Source organism: Solanum lycopersicum, chromosome 2 (genome assembly GCF_036512215.1).
Source record: "Solanum lycopersicum chromosome 2, SLM_r2.1".
Taxonomy (NCBI): Eukaryota; Viridiplantae; Streptophyta; class Magnoliopsida; order Solanales; family Solanaceae; genus Solanum; species Solanum lycopersicum.
The window spans coordinates 54,134,602-54,156,538 of NC_090801.1; the positions used below are offsets into that span (position 1 = coordinate 54,134,602).

General features: G+C 33.4%; 1 protein-coding gene and 1 long non-coding RNA gene across 13 annotated transcripts; one reads left to right on the forward strand and one right to left on the reverse strand.

Annotated features, from left to right (window-relative positions):
* Positions 1-2,598: 2,598 nt before the first annotated feature.
* LOC101254447 (transcription factor GTE6) lies at positions 2,599-13,582 on the reverse strand. 12 transcript variants are annotated; one of them, XM_069293480.1, is made up of 10 exons: positions 13,507-13,580; positions 13,229-13,367; positions 7,382-7,789; positions 6,596-6,736; positions 5,009-5,149; positions 4,737-4,826; positions 4,580-4,638; positions 3,235-3,385; positions 3,008-3,151; positions 2,599-2,913 (listed from the first exon to the last, which is right to left on the reverse strand). In XM_069293480.1, the coding sequence occupies exons 3-9, from the start codon at positions 7,709-7,711 to the stop codon at positions 3,077-3,079; spliced, it is 987 nt and encodes a 328-aa protein (XP_069149581.1). In that variant the 5' UTR covers positions 7,712-7,789; positions 13,229-13,367; positions 13,507-13,580; the 3' UTR covers positions 2,599-2,913; positions 3,008-3,076. The 12 variants fall into 12 exon arrangements, with proteins under 12 accessions (XP_069149581.1, XP_069149580.1, XP_069149582.1 ...); XM_069293479.1 differs by having other exon boundaries at positions 7,382-7,797; XM_069293481.1 differs by lacking the exon at positions 13,507-13,580 and adding an exon at positions 9,169-9,249 and having other exon boundaries at positions 13,229-13,415.
* Positions 13,583-17,361: 3,779 nt separating this feature from the next.
* Positions 17,362-21,086, forward strand: LOC101253652 (uncharacterized). The gene is made up of 2 exons (XR_011214687.1): positions 17,362-17,925; positions 20,960-21,086. It is a non-coding gene; the product is annotated as an uncharacterized lncRNA (long non-coding RNA).
* The last annotated feature ends 851 nt before the right edge of the window (positions 21,087-21,937 follow it).

The window sequence follows — 21,937 nt, forward strand, 5'->3', positions numbered from 1 at the left end:
ATTGAATTAATTATTTCACTTTTATTAATTAAGAAGTGAATAAATTAAAAATTAAATTTTCTTAAGAAATTCTATATTTTCTAAAATAATTAATTGATGATATAATAGGAAAAAAATTATTATTTCTTAATTTGTTAGTAGTAATTAGGGACAGATAAAGTTATAAATATCAATTACTCTCTCTAGTTCATACTTTTCCTATATTAGCTTTTTACATTTTTAAAAAAATTATAAATATAAAAATAATTTTATTATATCATCACGTGAAAATAATAAATATAATATCTTAAAAAGTATAATAAGGAAATGACTATAACGAATGATAAAGGTAAACTAGAATTAAGTGTGAGATTATCCATTGATTTTATAAAGTGAACAAGTATTGTTAAACATTTCAAAATAGTATAGTAGATAACTATTGTTAGACATCGAAAGTAAAAGTAAATGAATTGTTGAGATATGGTACGTTCTTTAGTATAAAATATTAAGAATAAAATTAAAGTTGTTTTCCATTATTACCATTATTTTGAATTACAATCACTATCTCTCTGGTTACTTAATATGGTATAGTGTGAGTTTCAGCATACATTCATATCGTTTGAGTCTGAGTCTGTTCGATAATTTAATTTATATTTTTTATTTTGAATCAAAGAAGTTACAATAAAATAAGTTTGATATTCATTAATAGATATGGATACTTTGAGTTCTTAAAATTTTTATTACCTAAGTTAAGTTGCTTCTTCTTACAAAAATAAAATATCTAAATCAATTATTCATATTAAATTACCTTAATAATTCTTCATTCTTACCACAATCAAACTAAATAAAGTGGAAAAGCCATAAAAACAATTTTTAAAGAAATGTCATGGAGATATTAATAAGGCCATAAATATTAACAACATGAGTAAAATCATGTCCAAACATAAAGTATTTTGACAATAACTTGGTACTCTAGTAAATTACTATCATTATATATGAGTTAATACCCAATTTATAGGGTACTAGACTTGAATCCAAATAGTAAATATAAGAAAAAAAATTGATTATCATTTGAATTTCGAGTTTGCTCATAGTATGTTCAAAACCTATGGATGGTGTCAACATATATCAATCAAATTGATTTTTCAAACTCATACATCAAATTAAATTTACGATAAAATAAGTCAAAATAAAATTTTATTTACATTTCAAATCAAAAAAATACAAATCATCTATTTTTCGTTTATACATCTTCAATTTAATTTATAGTCGAAAAATTAAAGTATTTAATTTGATATGAACATCACTGTATATAAATAAGTTTTTATCATTTGTTTTATTTTTCAACAAAAAGGAGAATAAAAAAATGGAATCTTTTCTACATGTAGTGTGTTGTTTCCTTTTCATTTTATGGAATTATTCTGCAACTTGAGGGTAGTGGGGCCCACCAAAAGGGGGTGTGGGGTAAGTTCTAGGAAAATGCATCTTTTTAAGTGTCACGCGCTAGAGGGGAGTTTTGGTACTTTCAACCAATCAGAGGCACGCGTGTTTGACACGACGAATTCTGCTACTGTTTAGATCTAATGATGCTGACTCAGCTGCCTAATAATCGTTCTAATTCCAACCTGTCTTTTTCTTTTCTCAGTTTTTTTTTTCTATTTTATGAAATTTGCTATAAAAAGAAAAAGGCATGGAAGAATAACAAAAAGGCAATATTTGGCGGCATGGAATTTCCATTTGTATATTGCTTATTTTCTAAAAAGGTCACAAATATCTTTAAAATTATTTCAGAAGATAACCTTTCATTTATCTATTTTATTGAATATTTTTTCTTCGACTTGTTTTCCTTTTCGGTAAAATTAATACACCTCTTATTTATTTCTTTTTAAGTAATTAAAAATGAGGATGATGATTAAATAGAATAGGTATATATTTTTAATTTATCAAGGATATAATCTAAGATAGATTGAAAGTTGGTGATTATAAAATAGGGTTGTAAGTAGTCTAGTTGCGTCGCACTTTATGAGGTAGACAAGGGGGCTAGATCCTCCTAATAGAAGTTACACGAAATTTATTGTTATTTTTATAATCATACGATTTATTATTGTTCAATGTGTGTTACTTTATTCAATAACTCTAGTTATTCTTTGTTATATTTTTGTCATAGTAATTCACAAAACCTCTCTTTTGATCCGAAAGTGTATAAAAAATAACTCTTCTACTCTACAAATAAAAGGTAAGATCTACACACATCTCAAAATTTAAAACAAAAATCATATATGAGAATATTAGATTACTCACAAAATTCAGAGGTACATCTAATTTTTCTCACAAATAAATTTGACTTCTTTAATTCAATGGCTAATTTATATTTGCTGTGACATATATTCGTTGAAATGATGTCTACACATTTAGACACTCAATATTTGTGACCTTAGTGAGAAAGGGATATTATTCACCTTTGAAAGATACTAAAAAGAAGAAATTATTTTATTATATTTACTTCATTTGCAATAAATTTACATCATGTTACGATAACATGCTCGTCTACACTTGCAAGTGAAGTTTCGAATAGTAAATATAGAGATCCATTTATATGGATTCAACTTTTTCACTGGCTTCTTTCTAAAAGGTTTATATTTATAAAATCAGAATTTTGCTATGTTTTGCATTTATAATGTCAAGCTTCTCAAAGTGTATGAAACTGGCCTCTCATCAATTACACCTCTTCAACTAGATAAAACAGTAACTTAAGACAAAGTTTGACCTGGTGCATAACAAACCATGAGGCAATTTACAATTGTTGATACCTGAATCATCAAAAGCTAGTTCGTCTACATGTCGAAGGCATCAAAACTGACTGGCACCCTACACAGACATTGAATATGTGATAGTGTCAACGCTGAGTTCCATCTACACCAACCAACCATCAGCCTACAAAAATGTTAAGAGCCAGATGGCATCACCACCAGAGATCTCTTCCAACTAGAAGATGTGCACCATGTACAGTTTGAACATTAAAGACTACCTGATTCATGATAGAACTATCAGGACCCATAGTCTAAGGAAGGGCCTTGTCAATTGTTACCAGCTAGCATTACACCTCGCAAAGTCTCTTCGCATTTTCAACTGTTTCAATGTAGAAGTACAATCTCCACAGTGTTGCTTTGTCCTACAATAGGCCCATTGGGAACTTAGAAACCAGGAACTTGGAGAAATTAACACAATTGCAAAAAAATAATAACATATGTTTACCTCGTTTTCTAGATCAACATACACCTCACTGCAGGAATGTCTCTCCACTTGCTTGCCACGGCAGAAAATCTGGACAACACGATCAAGATTCTTAGGTGGAAGGTCCCGTATCAACTGCCGAAGGTGTTGTTTTTCAGGAAAGGTCATTAACCTGCCAACGGCAAATGAAAACCCAGAGAAAAATTTCAGGACAAATCCAACGAGCAACAAGCCAACATAAAATACCGAGATCTCATGTACTACTATTCGACACCAATTAATCAATTCCGCATAAACACCAATTTTAGTAGGATCTACCATACGGATACTCTTTAATCATTCTTCCCTATTTGAGGTCCTTCTAAAATAACAATGGAGGAATTAGACCCTGCCCAGCAGGATCAAACTACAGACCTCCAATTTACAAGTAGATGCTCCACCACTGATCTACAGCAGCCCAAAAAATCTACAAGATATTCTACTATTGTCTTCTAAAAGTTTTTTTGCATGAGTTAGGCTTCTAATACTGTCATGCTTCTAATGGACAGAAATTTACTTGGTTTCAGGAGTGCAAGGAATTTACACCAAGCCAGCCTCTAATTGGGCATAATAAACCAGGGCAACATATTGTAATTACAACAAGGCCATATATTCAGATACATTAAGGCAATCACATAGTTGTAACCTTTATAGGCACACACAGTCCTTTCTACACTTGTCAGTCACTGAACACCAACGAACCCTTCTTCCCAAACTTTTTCTTCTTTGCTTCATTTTTTCTATGAAGAAGAATTTCATTAAAAGGCATCAAGAAGATGCTGACAAAATTACAGGGCATAAAAGGAGTTGCTCTGTTACTTCCTTCAGATTATGACAGAATATTTATCGGAGAATATAAAACAGAAATAGAAAAGAACAATGACGATCCCACTACTAAATTTAGACAAAGAATAAATTGTCACACTTCTTTAACCTTGGACATTTTAGATTCTTTCTCAATCTAAAGGCTGTGTTGTAGGAGTTAAATATTGTCAGAGATGATTTAATCTATTAAGTATGAAATGCATAAAAAATGTATTGTATCACACAAGCATTATATCACAAAATTATAATCTTGTTTTGAATCTTCTAAGAAATTTTGGTTCCAGAGAAGATTTAGAGGCAAAGCCAATCCAACTTCAGCTTCCTAAGGTTCTTATACGCCGAACAAACAAAACAGAAATGAAAACAACAATAAAACGAAACAAATTCTGAAATGAAAACTTCAAATCTTCATGTATCAAATATTCCGAAGTATAAAAGAACTAAGGAAACATACTAAAATGGGAACAGAAAATAATTCAACTTCCAATGTGTTTTGAAATACCTGCAATTCGACATAACAATATCAAGAAGTTCTTCAAGCTTCTCCTCCATGTACCCAAGCTGGCATATTGTCCAACCACAGATTAGATATAGCTAACAAATGTACTAAAACCAGTAAAACTCCTGATAGAGAGAGACACAAACTCCAGCCAAGTTACCGTCGATACAAGTTCATCATAATGCTTCTCTATCAGACTCTCAACCTTTGCGCTATCATTTTGTAGCAAAAACTGCAAATCGTTGTGGACCTGGAAAACAGGAACTAGGGGTGATGAATCATTTCTTTGCAACTACATCAATTCAACATTCTAAGCAGCATGTTAGTTCAGCTTAATAATCGAAGTTTTTTCTTAACCAGTAAAACTCGACAAATAGAAAAAGCAAGCCTAGAAAAGTGCACCAGAGAGAGAGAGAGAGAGATGGATCTTACATCCCCGTCTTCAGGAGTTGCTCCATCATTTTGATCCTTCTTTGCAAGGGAATCTTTTACCTGTTCACCTTCAAGTTTTTTAACATCATTCGTCGTATCTCCTCTAGATGGCGAGATATTCAAGTCTTCTCTTTTTGAATCCTACATATAAGGATTCAAAGAAAGCGTCAAATACATTTCTATAAATAAAGCCAAATGTGGGGTGAGCCTCAGGCAGTGAATTGTTTCACCAATAGATAGTCGGATGAAGGAAGACCCTCAGGTCTGTTCAGAGGGTGGGAAGGAATTCCCATCACTCAACCACACCAAAATATGAAGTCTAACATGACACAAGTTTTTGTTTAGCATTATAGCCACTGAAGTTCAGGTTGGGACGCTTTCCCATCAAACTAACTTATCAAGTAATGCTCTAATATCTTCTTTTGCCCCACCTGTATAATACAACTTTTTATTTGTTGCTGGATAGATAAGGACTGAATTATGCCAAACGACTTTTAGCTTATCATTTAAAAACTAGTTAGTCAAAAGATTGTTATAAAGAATTGGCTAGTCACCAACAACATACCTGATGTTAGTATTCCCACAAGTGGGAACTGGGAAGGGTAGAGTGTACATAGACCTTAACCCTATGGTAGAGAGGTTATTTACGATACACCCTAATCTCAAGAAAAAGCATTTCAAAGTAGGTGAGGAAAACAAATAGCGGAAGCAAAAAGCCATGGCAATATACTATGAAAGCATGTCAACGGCATTCTGAAAAAGTAACAGTACCTACAACAAATGACATAGTACTAAAGTACATTAAACAATAAATAGCAACAAAAATCGAAGGCCTGAAATAACCCGAGTTGCCCATTTAATAAGGGGCATGGGTTGATTACTTCTTCCACTTCACAGTTCACAAGAGTAACCTAGCCCGTGAAGACATGTTTAGAGTGTGCTTGAATCAGCGGCCTACAGACCATCCACTTAATGAGTGGTGTTTGGTCAGCACCATCCGTATTAACACATATAGTTAAGCTTCAAGTCACGCTCTCCGAGATCGATTGGTTAAGGCGTTGGAAAGAAGTTTATGCTCCCTTATTACAAATATTTACAGCTCAAAAAAGATTTAACATCATACTGCTTTTCTTTTTTACCAAATACACAGAAAAGAAAAACAAATTTCAACAATTTTTTATAATCAAGGAATCGCCAAAAGCCACCTTGGTGCACAGTCCAAAACTTGGTGGACAATGGGCTCGCCCTTTTACCCTTCTTCACTTAAATATCGGGCTTTTAGAGATAAGAATTCGAGCTCATGACATGCATCTAACTCACATTAGGCGTCGCTGTCTTACCACTGAACTGAAGTTTGGAGAGCATATCTCAACAAAATATATGGCCGAAAGATTCTTAAAAGACTCCTAATACAGGGATGTTTATGGGTCACTTTTTTAAAACAACAACTACATTCTGTACAAGTAACCTGTAATGTTAAGCCTAGAATTTCTTTTGGAATTGAACAGACGTTACCAAAAGATAGCATCTCCTAAATGAAACATAAACACACTTGCTACTTCTTTAAAAAACCATGAAACCACTTACTGAAAGAGGGGATGCTTTGAGCTTCTTCTGAGGATGGTTCCCTTGATCAGAGTTAGATACAGGACCAGGTACAGCTAATAAACTTTCTTTATACCTTAGGCATGACCGCAACTGACATATGGAAAATACAGGATCCAGAATCTACATTTAAATTTCCAGTGTGAAAATTATATTAATATTATCCCAAATAATTGTTGAGAAAGTCAGCAGGCTTTCTATCATTATTTGTATAATTCTTTGCTTAGAAATGATCACACAACTCACATACTGGCACATCTAACAATTATCGTTTGCAGTTTTGCTATTATTACATCTTTAGAAGCAAAGAGGAGAACCATTGACTGGAAAGAAATGACCACTTCCACAACTATATCGGCACAAGCTGTGATCCCGTTCTTACCACAAAGACATGCACAGAATAAAGGATTCATATACCATAAAACTACTCCCTCTGTTTTATATCACTTGTCCCCTATTGACCTAACTCACCCCTTAAGAAAGCTTTAGTTAGAGGTGTATTTCACTAACTAACCTTATTAATGATGGTTTGGAACTTTAAATTCAACAACTACTACTTTATGTTGTTATTCAATACTGAGCGTAGAAAGAAAAAAATATAATAAAATTCTCTCGATCTCAAAAATTGAAACAACTATTTTTAGTTGAGGCCAACTAATATGAAATGAAGAGAGTATAAAACTAACACTCATTCTAGAAATAGGCAAGTATAAGGAGAACTTTAAGTCCTGTGCAACTTAGGTGAAGGGAAAAGTGGGTAGCGTATACCTCGTCAACTTCCTGTGAAAGGGCAACAACACTTTGCCGAAGCAACAACTTCAATCTTTCCTTTCCGAAGTTTGAAACATGAGCTCCAAAACAATCCGAAAATAAGGAAGCAGAACCACCGGTATATCTGAACTCTTTGGCGATATAGCTATTCATACTACTATTCTTTTCTTCAACAACACCATTTACTTCCCCAGATTTCTCAAATATCTGATCTGAAATTGGAAGAAAATCTTCGTCCTGAGAAATTAACTCAGCCACCTCAGATGCAAAAAGCCCAAAGTAATCTGGTCCCTGTCTGTTGCATTCAGTTGAAGCAACCCGACCCATTTAAGATAATAGCTTCAATGCCAACTTCTACACTGAATTACTATTGGACAAGTGTCGGTAGCACTCACAAAAGAATTACTGCAAAGCTAAAACAAAACCAGGTTGACTGATAAGTTGCCAGAGTAACACGGAGGGAGCTCTTCACCATAAAGAAAATAGACCACAAATATAAACAAGAGATGGAATTGTGTCGTAAATATTGAACAACAAAAGGATTACAACAACTATATTTCCACAAGTGGGGTCTGGGAAGGGTGGGTATATGCTTATCCTTACCTTTGCGGGGTAAAGAGGTTGCTTCCCATAAACCTTGGCTCAAGAAAATCATTTCCAAAATAGGTTTGAAAGAAAGGCAAGATTAAAATGTTAAGATGAAAATACTGAAGAAATAAATGTGTAGACAGTACAAGTATTAAGGATAATCGAAGTAAAAGAAACAATAATAGTAACAAAACTGAAGGATAAGATAATGTCAACCTACTAGTAATAATATTGGAAAGGGAATAGATAAAAGATTCAATCTAGGACCCTGCTCAACCACTACAATAAGAAAACACTCTACTATCTACTAACCATCTACTATAATCCTCGACCTCCCCACTTTCTTATGTCGGAACATGTTCACGACGATCTGCAAGTGAGTCCTGTCTTGTCGAATCACTTCCCCAAAATTATTTTTGGGTCTGTCTCAGTCTTGCTTCGACATCTTGTCCACCACGGCAGCTACTCCTACCTTTCCTCATATATTTTCATTTTTTTATCTAGTCCCTTCTAGTATGACCGCACATTCATCTAATCATCATCATTTCTACGACCTTCATTTTCTAAAGGTGAGATTCTTACCTGGCCAACAGCAAGCACATTATCAAAACTACTACTGGTTTATCTGATGTGACCATTGAAATCTTTGTCAATGAATAGCTTAACGAAATGTGGTATACCTTTCAAAACCTCATCCTAATCCTCCCATAACGCTTCTTGACCTCCTCTTTCAAGCCTACTCGTATCGCATAAGCACTAACAATGTTCAATGTAAGTCCTTGAATAACTAGCATGACCGTCAAAACCCTCTCAATGATCTACCTAACTCCATCACCTATCTAAGCTCTTCATCTACCAAAATGAAAAGCACTTTATTCCTATTCCTCAAGCCTCCGGAGTACCACAACTTAAATTCTTCGCATCCAGAGCCTAGAAACTACCCACTTGGTCTCTTGAATGCAAGTAACATTAATCTTCCTCTTCTTGAGAATCTTCACAAGCTCTATGGACTTACCCTTCGAAGTACCTATGTTTAGATACCCTACTCTTAGCCTAGAGCACCCTTTAACTATGAAATCTCAAGTTCAAATACCCCTAGAGCACCCTTTAACTATGAAATCTCAAGTTCAAATACCAGCAAAGACAAATACCGAGTAATTTCTACTTATTTGTCCTATCCTTTGTAGACAAGTTACCTGATACATGTTGATGGTGGAAGGTGACAGATATCCCGTGGAATTAGTCAGCGTACAAGCTAGCATTGGCAGTGAATCTTCCTAATAATACAATTTTGTTGAACTTGTCAAGCTTGAGTGACTAAGTAATTATAAGGCAAAGCATCGTTGTACAACAAGTTAAATGGCTTGAAGCAACAACATAAGTGGACACACAAGAAATTACATTGATTTATGAGAAAAACGATAGTTCATGTGCAAATGTAGTTGTATGAACGCCTCTAGGAAAGTGTTTTGGACAATGAAAGGTGATAAAATGTGACAAGGGTCTGCCTCGCCTCGATGCGCACGTCTTTTGAAGTGCGGCGCCAATTAATACCAAAAGATCAAAATATTTACTAGCATATTTAAATAATCAAAATCTTAATAGAAAAACATATCTGCGAATATTTAAATTCAAAAACTATAAATAGATAGCGCATCTAGAACTTGAATGAGAGAAAAAAATAGAACAAAATTCAACACGGTGAGGAAAAAGAGGTAGAAGTAAAAGTGACTCTAAAGTCCGAAGAAGAAGAAGCAAAAAGAAATAGAGGAAGAAGAAACCTGAATAAAAAAAAGAAAGACGTATTTATTGGACTTTAAAGTTGTGAGAAATATTAGGAAAAAATATTATTGAATTGTTGTATCTATAATATTACATAGAGACCCTATTTATACACTACAATAGACACCTTCTCCAGCTAAGACACTACAATACAATCTTTTTCTAAGTAGGACACTATATACTATTCTTTCCTATTCTAAATAGGATTGTATACACCTATTACTATGTTAACACTCCCCTCAAGCTAATACAAAAGCATATGTATCTACCTTGTTACAAATGTAATTAATACGAGGACCGATGAAGAGCTTGGTGAGTTATCCGCAAGTTAATCACTCAACTTCACAAAATTGACAATCAATCTCAAAGTGCTTAGTCTTCTCATAAAAACTGAATTTGATGCATAATGTCGATAAATCATAGAGTGATAATGAAGTATTGAACTTCCCAAACCAAGCTTGCACAAGTTGTTTTAGACTATAAGGTGACTAACACAATCAATATACAAGGCTACTAAACTCCCCCAAGAAAAAAATTAGGTGGTTGCTCCTTATAGACTTCTTCACAATGCAACTGTCATCAAAAAGTACATAAAAAGTGACTCTAAAGTCCGAAGAAAAAGAAGCAAAAAGAAATAGAGAAAGAAGAAACCTGAATAAAAAACAAAGAAAGACTTACTTATTGGATTTTAGAGTTGTGAGAAATATTAGGAAAGAATATTATTGAATTGTTGTATCTATATTATTACATAAAGACCCTATTTATACACTACAATAGACACCTCCTCCAGCTAAGACACTACAATACAATCTTTCTCTAAGTAGGACACTGTATGCTATTCTATCCTATTCTAAATAGGATTGTATGCACCTATTACTATGCTAACACTCCCCTCAAGCTAATACAAAAGCATATGTATCTACCTTGTTACAAATATAATTAATAAGAGGACCGATGAAGAGCTTGGTGAGTTATCCGCAAGTTGATCACTCACCTTCACAAAATTGACAATCAATCTCAAAGTGCTAAGTCTTCTCTTAAAAACTGAATTTGATGCATAATATCGATAAATCATAGAGTGATAATGAAGTATTGAACTTCCCAAACCAAGCTTTGCACAAGTTGTTTCAGACTATAAGGTGACTAACACAATCAATATACAAGGCTACTAAACTCCCCCGAGAAAAAAATTAGGTGGTTGCTCCTTATAGACTTCTTCACAATGCAACGGTCATCAAAAAGTATATAAAATCTAGTATAAAGTATATGGATCATGTTGAAATCAATAGAAGAGTTAATATTAAACAAGTCCTCAAAAACTGCCCTAAATATACTTATATCCCGGAGTATTAGATTTGATATTAACAAATAATTATGGGTATAGTCAAAATGATAACACGACCCAATTGAAAAATAGAAATTATATAGGAAAGATCAGATTGATTATACAATCCTATTTGAAAAAGAGAAATAATATGTGTAGGGTCAAAATGATGGCACAACCTACTGAAAAAAAGAAATTATATAGATATGATCAGAATGATGGCATAATCCTATACAAATCACATTTGAGGAGTCACTAAAAAGACAACTGGAACTACGTAAATCCAATCTAATGAGTCACTGAAAAGGCACATGGTGCTATGCAACTCAAATATGAGAAAGTAATTCGAGAAAAACATGGTACTACGCAAATTAAATATGAAAAGTAGTACAGAGAGATGCACGGTGTTACACAAATTAAATACAAATAAATAGTCATTGGAATGATGACACGGTGCTACACTAATTGCATATGAAAAAGTAGTCACCGAAAAGATAGCACAGTGCTACACAAATACCGACGAATATGGGGTTGCACAAAACAATCCTAAAAATTCATCAAAAACTAACGCACGATAACTTGTTTGACTGAGTTTTCTTCCCTGAATATGGGGTGCATGCATATACCATTGACCCTACTTTTGTTAATATATTCATTGGCTAGACGGACTGTATATATGGCTAAAAGCCATCCTCCTGCAGCGGAAGCACTTTGATTGTTTACCAAGATCGTAGAGACTCTGATACCATGTGAGAAATATTGGGGAAGAGTATTATTGAATTGTTCTATCTACATTATTATAGAGAGACACCTGTTTATAGACACTAAAATAGAAGTCTTCTAAAACTAATACACTACAATACAATCTTTTTCTAAGTAGGACATACTATTCCTATTACTATTACTATTCTTATTCTAAGTAGATTGTATTATAATTTATACCTAATACCATTCTAACATGAGTCAATGGAAAAGTATGGTTGATCACCGAAGAAGCCTAGTCGAAACCCTAAAATTACCTTTTAACTTTTTAATCCAAAATTGGTTGCTTTTTTTTAAGAAAATCAAAAGGCGACTCTTTTCTCGCTTGTTGCCATTGTCGACATTTGAAGATCGCCTTGCTACAATGCTAAAAGGCGATGATGGGTTGTCTTGCCTCTTACCCTTGGTGACGAGGCAATCACCTTTCACACCAGTTGAACTTAAAATCTAGACACGTTAAGCACAAACAAAACAAAAATTTTGGACATTTCATAGTTGGTATCTTTTTTCAATGCAAGCGTCAGCTTTTGCGCCTCGACTAACCTTTTAACCAAAGAATACAAGAATGGCGCCCTTAACTAGCCCGATCATGCAAGTTGATTATCCTCACTAAGAATGTCACAAGGTAATTGTTTCCTTCTTGATCATCCTCAATCAACCCGATCATCCCAATCTAGTTGCTCTCACTAAGAACATCATGAGCTAATTGCAACCTTCCCACCAACATAATCACCTGATAACTCTATTCATCAAGGTTTGGATGAATGAAAAGAAATCACCTAATATTTTTTCCCCCAATAGAAATTGAACCTAAAGCCCCATGGCCTTCAACCTACAACTTCATTGACCGTATAGATCCTTGTATGTATATACAAGAGATCTACTAAATATATTGAATATTTTACCATGAACTCAATTATTATTATAATATTAACTAGAGTTTGTGATAGAAACTCATAAACTTCAAATTCTGGATCTACTTTTGCCTGGGTGATCATAGTTGGGTTTTTTTGTTGAGAACAACTCTTGTAGTGTAGATTAGATTACCCACTTCTAAAGTGATTGAATAACAAATATCAAGAGATAAGTATGACAAAAGAGAGATCTTTCGAAAAAGTCTAGGATCTTTCAAAAATAATTTTTCTACCTTAGCGGTAAAATATACCTACATTCTACCCTTTTCTCATACCCAACTTGTAGGATTACACTCACCCTTTGCATACCCCAAATTTCACCGAATATATTGTTGTTGCGGTAAGAACCAAGTATGACCAACCAAGTAATGGATGAAAATCCAGAAACCCTAGTTAGCCCAATCAATCCATAATACCTACGACCAAATCCAACATCAGGAATACAAAAGTTATAAACGATAATCGAATCAATACCTCAACTTGAAAAGAATAATCTTCGAGCAATACGTCGGAAAATCCTTCCTCTTCTCTACTTTTTTGGTGTGTGTTTTCCTTTTAACCAAGGGAATATATATGCGATGTATAACCCGAACAGTTTTCACCTGCTACGTAACTGAATTAAAAAAAAATTGTTAAATTCTTAAGACTTACCCATAAAACTTTTTCTCAAAAACTACTTCACTTTATTTAAAAATAATTTTTATGTGAAATTTGAACAAATATAAAAGCATTTTAATTTTCAAAATAACCGCCTTATTCTGACGTGCTTTGCCGACTTCTTCGTAAGCGAATGCCTCGTGGGATGGAGCACAATAAGTAGGTCAAATATATAGTACTTTTTAACTAAGGCTTTATTTTTTTTTGAATAGTCGATTTCATTATATACGTATATCGCTATTATATTAATGTAATATAATTTCTATTTTAAAATAATTATAGTATATATCATTATTTTTATTATTTTATATAAGAGATATGAGCAATATTTATATCACGTAAAATTATAATTAATTAATTATTTTTATATTTAAACTCTCAAAATTAGTGTTTTAATTAACCTTTGATTTTCTCACTCTCCAGTCAGTTTTCCATGAATCCACCATTCTTCTTGTTGTGGGAAACATCCCTCGTGTGCAGAGACAATGTGCATCGTTGTAAGCAGATTTCTCATCGAATCTAGGCGCAACGAGCTACAGCGATGAATCAAAAGGTGAAGCAAACATCGATGCGGTGAGATGTCCTGACCAGCCACGAACGTAATCGGAAAGGTTCAATAAGGAAGATTTACACATGTAATGACACATTAAGATATGATTATATGTATCTAGTTTTTATCAATGTGTCTTATTAAGTGAGTAGATATCTAATGAATAAATTAAAGATTTACGTATTATTAAAAATTTACCCATACATTTGACACAATTTATTTGAGTTCCATCATATGTATATGATTTTTTATCATGTATCTTAATATTAATATATATATATATATATATATATAAAGAGAGAGATACATGTTTGAATGTAACATTTGAAATTGATACTTATTACACAGTGTTTAGTTGGTTGGATTTTATATATGACAATAGATACATTAAATTGACAAATTTATTACTTTAAGAGTAATAAAATGAAACCAATCAAATTACATGATTAATATATACGTGTTTTTGTCATTTATTAATAATATAATAAAATGAAATTAATTAAACATAGATATAATCCTTGATCTTTGCCTCATATTAAGGGATTTAATTAATTTAAATTTTCATAATTAATTGTCAATGTATTTTGAAAATCTTTAATTAACTCCTCTAAATAAGGAAATTTGTTACAGTTAATTAATTTAAATAAATAAATATGTATCTTAATTTTAAAATTTAACAAATACATATATTTTACAGATTCAAACTCATGTATCCTAAGCATAAAATATGATAGAGAAAAAAATATTTGAAATTATATATTGAAAATTTTAATAATTAAGATCTAAACTATAGAGGTTTATGTAATTTGCCATAATTTTATTCCATTATTTCTCTCATTTGCAAATCAAAATTAAATGACAACTTTGACATAATTTATATGATAGTTTGATTTGGCAAATAAAATTTATTGTCTAAAAATTAATTTGAGAGAACATTTTGATATGGAATTATGATTTCAAATCAATTTTTGGACAAAAACATTACGACCCATAAATGTATGTTTTGCTGAAAAAGACTAATCATTTTAAAATTTATATGTTAAAAAAAACGCATGTGTTGGTATGAAGAGAGTGTACCTTATGAAATAATTATATTATATTAATAATTACTATTATTGTTGATTAGTCGATTTTAGTTATTTATATGTATTTAAAATTTTGTAATCATATATATATAATTTATTTTACTTCCAAAGTTAATATTTCTTATTTGTGAAAAGTTGTGAATTAATAAAAATATTAGACTTTATGAAGAGTAGTAACTTTTATGAAAAAATGATCTTTTATGAAAGGTTGTAACCTTTTGAAGAGTTATAAGTTTTTCAAAGAGTTGTGACTTTTACGAAGAATTGTCACTTTTATGAAAAAATGTGTCTTTTACAAAAGTTTGTGACCTTTCCGAAGGGTTATAACTATTTCAAAGAGTTATAACCTTTTCGATAAGACACAAAAGTCATTTGTTCACACTACCCTTTGTTGTCTATAAATAGAGCACTTTCCTCTCATTTTAAAACAACGTTCTTCTTCCGCTTCTTCTTGACAACTAAATATTTGTGTATTTTGCTACTTTTAAATGGACCACTTATACTTACTTCAATAACCTACTTCTTAACATTTGATAATTTAAGTGCTTCTAGAGTGTACAACCCTACGATAAATTGTGACGAATATTTTAGCCAAAAAAGAAATGAAATGTTTTTTGCATATATATGTGCAATTTTTCAATATGGAGCATTAGGATATTCTCGTGTCTTCCTTGTAAATTATGATTTTTTTATTTGATAAGATTATATAAATTTTGAGAAAATTTTGATAGTTTTTACAAAATTTTAGATTTCTCATGTTTATGAAAAAAAACAACATGTACACAACATCCAAATTGCATGTCCAAAATCAATGTTTTATTTGGACATATAATTTAAAATTTAAAATTTAAAATTGTATTGTTTGCTCATAAATATTAAAACTCATAAATTGCGTTTTTATTAAAATTATCTCAAATACTTTATACAATCTTTACTAAAAAAAAGTTTGTAACAAAAGTACAATGAACTGTGTATTTGTTCTAAAAAAATGCAATATTCATTGATCAACTTACTTCAATAAAAAGAACAAAAGATAATGCATAAGTATCTCTCAAATTATATTCTGAAATTCTTGCGATACCAACTTAACTAGAATCTTATTACCTCCTAAACTATTTTTAAATGGAACAAAACATATCATAAAATGCCGACGTGGCATGAAGAGTGTGCGCATTGATTGAAGGTTACATAAATATTTTAAAAAATAACATTTACACTATACTAAGATCCTATTATCCCTTGAACTTATTTTATTAATAATTTTCCATCTTTTTTTGACCTACGTGACACTATCTTGTGGGCCCAATGTTGGTTGAATTTTTTTTCAAGCTAGTGTCACGTAGGCCGAAAGGGGTAGAAAATTACTTATAAAATAAATTCAGGGGTAATAGGACCTTAGTATAGTATAAGTGTGTCTCTGAAATTTTAGACATAAGTTGAGGGGGTACTTGTGCATTTTTCCTAAAAGTAATAATAGATACAAATATCATTTTTTATTTGGACGTTATTTAATTAGTTTAGTATAGTGAATTTGAGTTCTTCAACTTCTAAACTATTCTGTGTCTTCTCTCACATTTTATCCGATATATAATAAGTAATTGTTTTTAAATCTCTCTCCGACATATTCTTCGGCATACATGTGTTATTTTCAAATCTCTCTCATGCATCTTGGATTTTTCTTGAATTTCTTCTCTAACTTCACATGTTATTGGGAGTAATAATTATAGCATTTCAACACATATTCTTACGAGACATTTCTCTTAAGCTGCGAGAGGAAGAGAGAAAATGTAGTATGACTAAACTTTAATTTCCAGTGTTATACTCAAGGAAGAATAGATGATGACTATAGATGCAGCGACTGATGAATTTGGCGACGGTCCGTGATGGGTTACGTGATAGACGTTGAGGGCATGGTGGGTATTGAAATGGGTCTCTCATACACCTTTGTTTCTAATTTGTTGTTGCTTCTGATTGTTTCTTCTTGACCAGCAAGACTAAAACAGATGACGTACGCTGGTTGGTAGTGAGAGAACCTTTAAATAGCGCATTAATTAAAATAATTATTTGATTTTTTTTGCTCTTCCTTAACCGTGGGAGAAGAGTCTGTCTATCTGCCTAGCTTCCATAGATTTCCTCCAACGCAAACCATAAAGATATCCTAAAAATTCTTCTTAAATTTTAAATTAGTGTCCAAGCAATATTAAAAAAAATTATTTCTCCTTATTTCCAAATGGATGTTATTATGCTTCTACTTATAGAAAAAATATAAAATTATTTTCCTAATTCATTTATTAGAAATATATATTTCAAAAATTAATCTAACATAAAAAAAAATTGTATACCAAACACACCCTAAAGTGTTCTAATTTCCAGTTAACTGGATCTTGCTTTTGCTCTAGTGGCCGGCGGGATCACCAAAACCCTGCAAAAGCCCTAGCGGGTAAGATTATTTCACCTTCAAGCAATTTGTTAGCCTCTAATGGCTTCTATTCTTCGGAGATCTCTGCAAAACAAATTTCTATCAGCGGCAAGAATTACCACAATCCTCAGCTCTAAACCTATACCTACATCACCTTTGTTCAATCATCCTTCTTCCAGTGGGCTTGGTCAAATCCCACTTTTTCTTCAAGGAGGAACATCGGATTCAGAACCGAATGTTGGGTTTTACCCAAGCTTTTCTTTTGGGCATTTCCTAAATCCCATTTCTCCAAATGGGTTGATTTCATCTGTGGAAGATAGCGCTGTTGATGATGATTCGCGTAAGATTTGGGCTGATAGTGTGAAGAAGAAGAGGAAGAAGAAGATGAACAAACACAAGTTGAAGAAGTTAAGGAAGCGCCTAAGGAGGAAGACTTAGTGTATCTGACACTGTGTCATCGGTGAGAAATTTGTTATTGAGGCTGCATTTTGTCGTGTTTAGCTGTTGTGAATCTCTATTTGGCACAGAGTCCATTCTTTTAGTTTGAAATGCCGGAAAGATGTTTTTTTTTTTTATGGTTTAGGACAATTTTGGTAGAAGAAATTGCTGAAACAAGTTCTAGGAATAATTGTGTTTACTTTCCTGTTGAATGATAGTATGCTTGGGATGCTCATTAGCCTGTATTTGATGAAATCCTTAGTAGTCTAACATCGATAATCCACCATCTTTTTTGATGAAGCATAGACAATCCAACAGGCGGTCTCCTTAGTAAGATGTGTGAAAAGAGCCAAGTTTCAGGGGCTCATAATTTTCTTTTGCACCTTTGCTGCTATAACATCTCAAGCTTTGGACTTTCTAGTTAGGCAATCAACTTAGAGTGTGTATTTATTTTGATAAGAAGTAAATTCTATTGTTGTAAAAGATATAACCCATCAATAAGAGTATGTTAAGATGACAAAAGACCAAAAGCAACACTTAGATTAGTGCTTACTTTGAACTGAGCTGAGGAAATCTAACCAATAGTCCACCTTCTGTACAACTAACAATTACACCATAAGCAACGATGAGGAGGTATTTTGTTGGAGCATCTTGATGTAGCAATTACTCTTAAGGCTAATTCTATGTGTATGGGTTCTTGTTAGGTCCTCAATGCGATGAGCATGCTAAGAGGGGTAACTTCTAGCTCTTGGTACCTCAGTAAACTAATCAAGTGATTGACCAAATAGCTCAATGAAGATGAGCCTGGATGGCTCTCTTACAATATTATGACTATAATATTAGAAAATGTTCGACCATTTCTTTTTGCCTTGGTGATAGATAATCTGACCCGGCATACTCAAGGGGAGGTGCCATGGTGCATGCTATTTGAAGATGACATAGTATTGATTGGCAAAATAAGTGATAGAGTAAATGATAAACTAGAGATTGGTGGCACAACCTAGAGTGTAAGGGTTTAGGTTGAGCAAGTTTTATGTAGTGGTTGTCACACTATGTTTATTAGGAGTGTTAGTCGGTCAAGAATTCGCACGTTCAGAAGCTGAAAGTAGCGGAAATGAGGATGTTGAGATGGATGTGTAGGCATAGTCAGAGAGAGATGATTTAAACAAAGATATTTGAGATAAGGTAGGAGTAGTCTCCGTGGTGGACAAGATGAGGGATGCGAGATGAGATGGTTGGGGCATGTGTAGAGGAGATGCACGGCTGCCCCAATGAGGAGGTGAGGGATGTTGACTATGGTAGGCATAGAGAGAGGTAGATGTAGGATGAAGAAGTATTTGGGAGAGGTGAGTAGGCAAAAAAAAGAAGATAATTTTCCCTCCCTGCTTCAACCTCCATTTATTTTCTTCTTCTTCGTCCAATAACAAAAACCAGACTAATTAAAGAGGTTTAGCAAAATCTCAGCACCATGGTATTAAGCTTGAATGCTGCAGCCACGGTGGACAATTTTGAGTCGCGGCTTCTTTGTCTAGTTTATTAATATCACAACGGTAAAAATCACTGCTGCAGAGCTGTCGATCCTATATAAGTTATATGACCTACTATTTCCACATTTTCTTCTGCTATCCACACTGTTCTCACTTTCTCTCAATTCTAACACTCCCATCATCCAAAACTCAAATTTCAACTTAACACTTGTCCAAGGATAACTTGCTCCAACACACTACTGATCCACCAAGATATCAAAAGTTCCTCTAAGAATTGAGGTTCTTTATATATATATATATATATATATATATATATATATATATAAATTTATTAATTCTACTATTTTTTCTCAAAAGAGAAAAGAAAAGAGGTTTTTATTTTTTTAAAGAAATAGGAACGAAAATAAAGCACAGAGGGTTCTCAACAGTTGCTCGTGATGAATCAGTTCAAATCTAATCTTCTCCACTCATGTTTGACACTATTTGATTGATTTGCCCAGATTTTCGTAGTTATTGCCTCTAGATTGTGTGTTGCATGTTTGTTGGTGAAAAAGTGAAGTGCAAGGATGGTTTTATCTACTTGTTTACTAGTTGTTGTAGTTGCGATATCATTATTGCTAAAATTGAATTGTGGTGACCAGAAAAAGGTCGAAGTCATCAGCACTGGGCATGACTTGCAAAATCCAAGTATCCAAGGTTGATAAATGTAGGCATGTCCCTAACGAGGTTGCCTCATGGTTAGGACAGTCAGTGTGAGGAAGTTCATTGCTTAGCTAGGTCTTGATTGTAAAGAATCAGATGGTCTACAGGCAAGGAGAATTCTGAAATCATACTGTAGAAAAGATAGGTTAACTTTCAAAATACCCAAACACGATCATGACATCTCTTCTGAGGGTTTCTATGCAAATATGGGAATACTCAGGCTTTAATGCCACTCAAGTTTGAGGTGAAATTGTCCATTTTTCTCTTAAGGTGCTTTAATAGCTTCTTTGGACTTAAAGCCGTGAAAGACCGAAACACGAGTATGCGTGAGGAACCAATGAGATGACAGCTTTGCTTATCCCATACAATGTCAAGGGATTATTGACAAAAGCAGTCAAATGAGTCAGTTCAACGCCATAATCTGCACAAACGGAGTAGCCTAGTTTCACTTCATCTGCACCAGGATCATGTCCAATCGTAACTTCAGCGAATCCAGAAGATCACGAGAGGGGTGGAATGGGGGGTGGGGGGATTGTAAAAATGGATGATTTTAGGTTATGAAGGTGGAGTTCTGCTTAGCACAAGCATGCGCTTATGATGACTTCATAAGTCATAACACACATTATGCCATGTAGGGCTCGTGTGTTTACGAGACACATTTCTACCGAGTTCAGGTGTCTATATTGGTCACTACCTAACTTCGAGTAACTAATTGACATATCAAGTTTGTCTTCTAAAACTTGTTGTGGATTTTTCTTTTAAAGCATGGGAATTATTATTGTTTATATCTGCCTTGGAAATTCTAGTAGCATCCCATAGTTGAATCTGCATGTATGTCTGAAGTTGATTTTTGATGACCATATGCAGATCATTTTGAAGGTAGAAGCTGCTTGTGGACTGCTGTGTTTTTATTATGGTTTCCTTAAGAAATATTTGATACTCTCCTCATATGTTGGATAAAACAAAGAGCAATGACATAAGTGTTTCATGGTAACTGTCTTTTGACCCCAAAAATAATCCTGAAAGTGGCATCACTGTTGCTCAGTAGACACTTATGGACATGATTTTGTCTCTCTTTCTTCTGTCTGCGCTGTTTGTGCCCCTTTTCTCCCCCCCGGTATAAAGTGTGGGTCTTATTTTATCATCTCAAGTGTATTTCATCTCCACAGGAAATAAAGGTAACTATCAAGCAGAAACTGGGTGGGTTTTAATGTCTCGTAGGGCCAGAGTTGGAATTTAGTTAACCTTTTGGTATTTATGCATTCGTTAGAATTGATTTGAAAACCATGTGCACATTCAGTGTTTAGTTCCCTTTTAATATGATTGAGAACCCTCAACTGCCCTTGTCTTGGAGTGATTATGATTGTTAATGGAGTCACATCTTGTTGCAGTATCACAGTGGGGGCTATGGTTCTTCATGTCACCAGTCCGTTGGTTCGACTTGTACATCTTGTTCTCATGTTGTGGACTTGTAGTACTTGAATGTGTGGTTCTGTGTTCTGGACCAAACAGAGCAGGGCATACCAACAATGTGGGGGTGATGTGAGGAAAACATTCATAGATTTTGGACCAGGTGTAAGCAGATACAAACTGAACTTCCATTGAATATCCTTGAGCTGTAACTGGTAGCATAAGCAGTATTTCGTGCAAAGCGTCAAGAGAATTCAACTTCTTTTCGTTGTTAAATCCATCGAAACCTATAGTAACAGTAAAAAAACACTAGTTGATTTCTTCTCATCTGTCTAACTATTTAGTCGAGATGGATGCAAGATGATCTAGACACCACTAATCATAGAAAAAAAAAAAGACCTTTACTTTTTCCACCTCAATTACTACAAAGCAGGT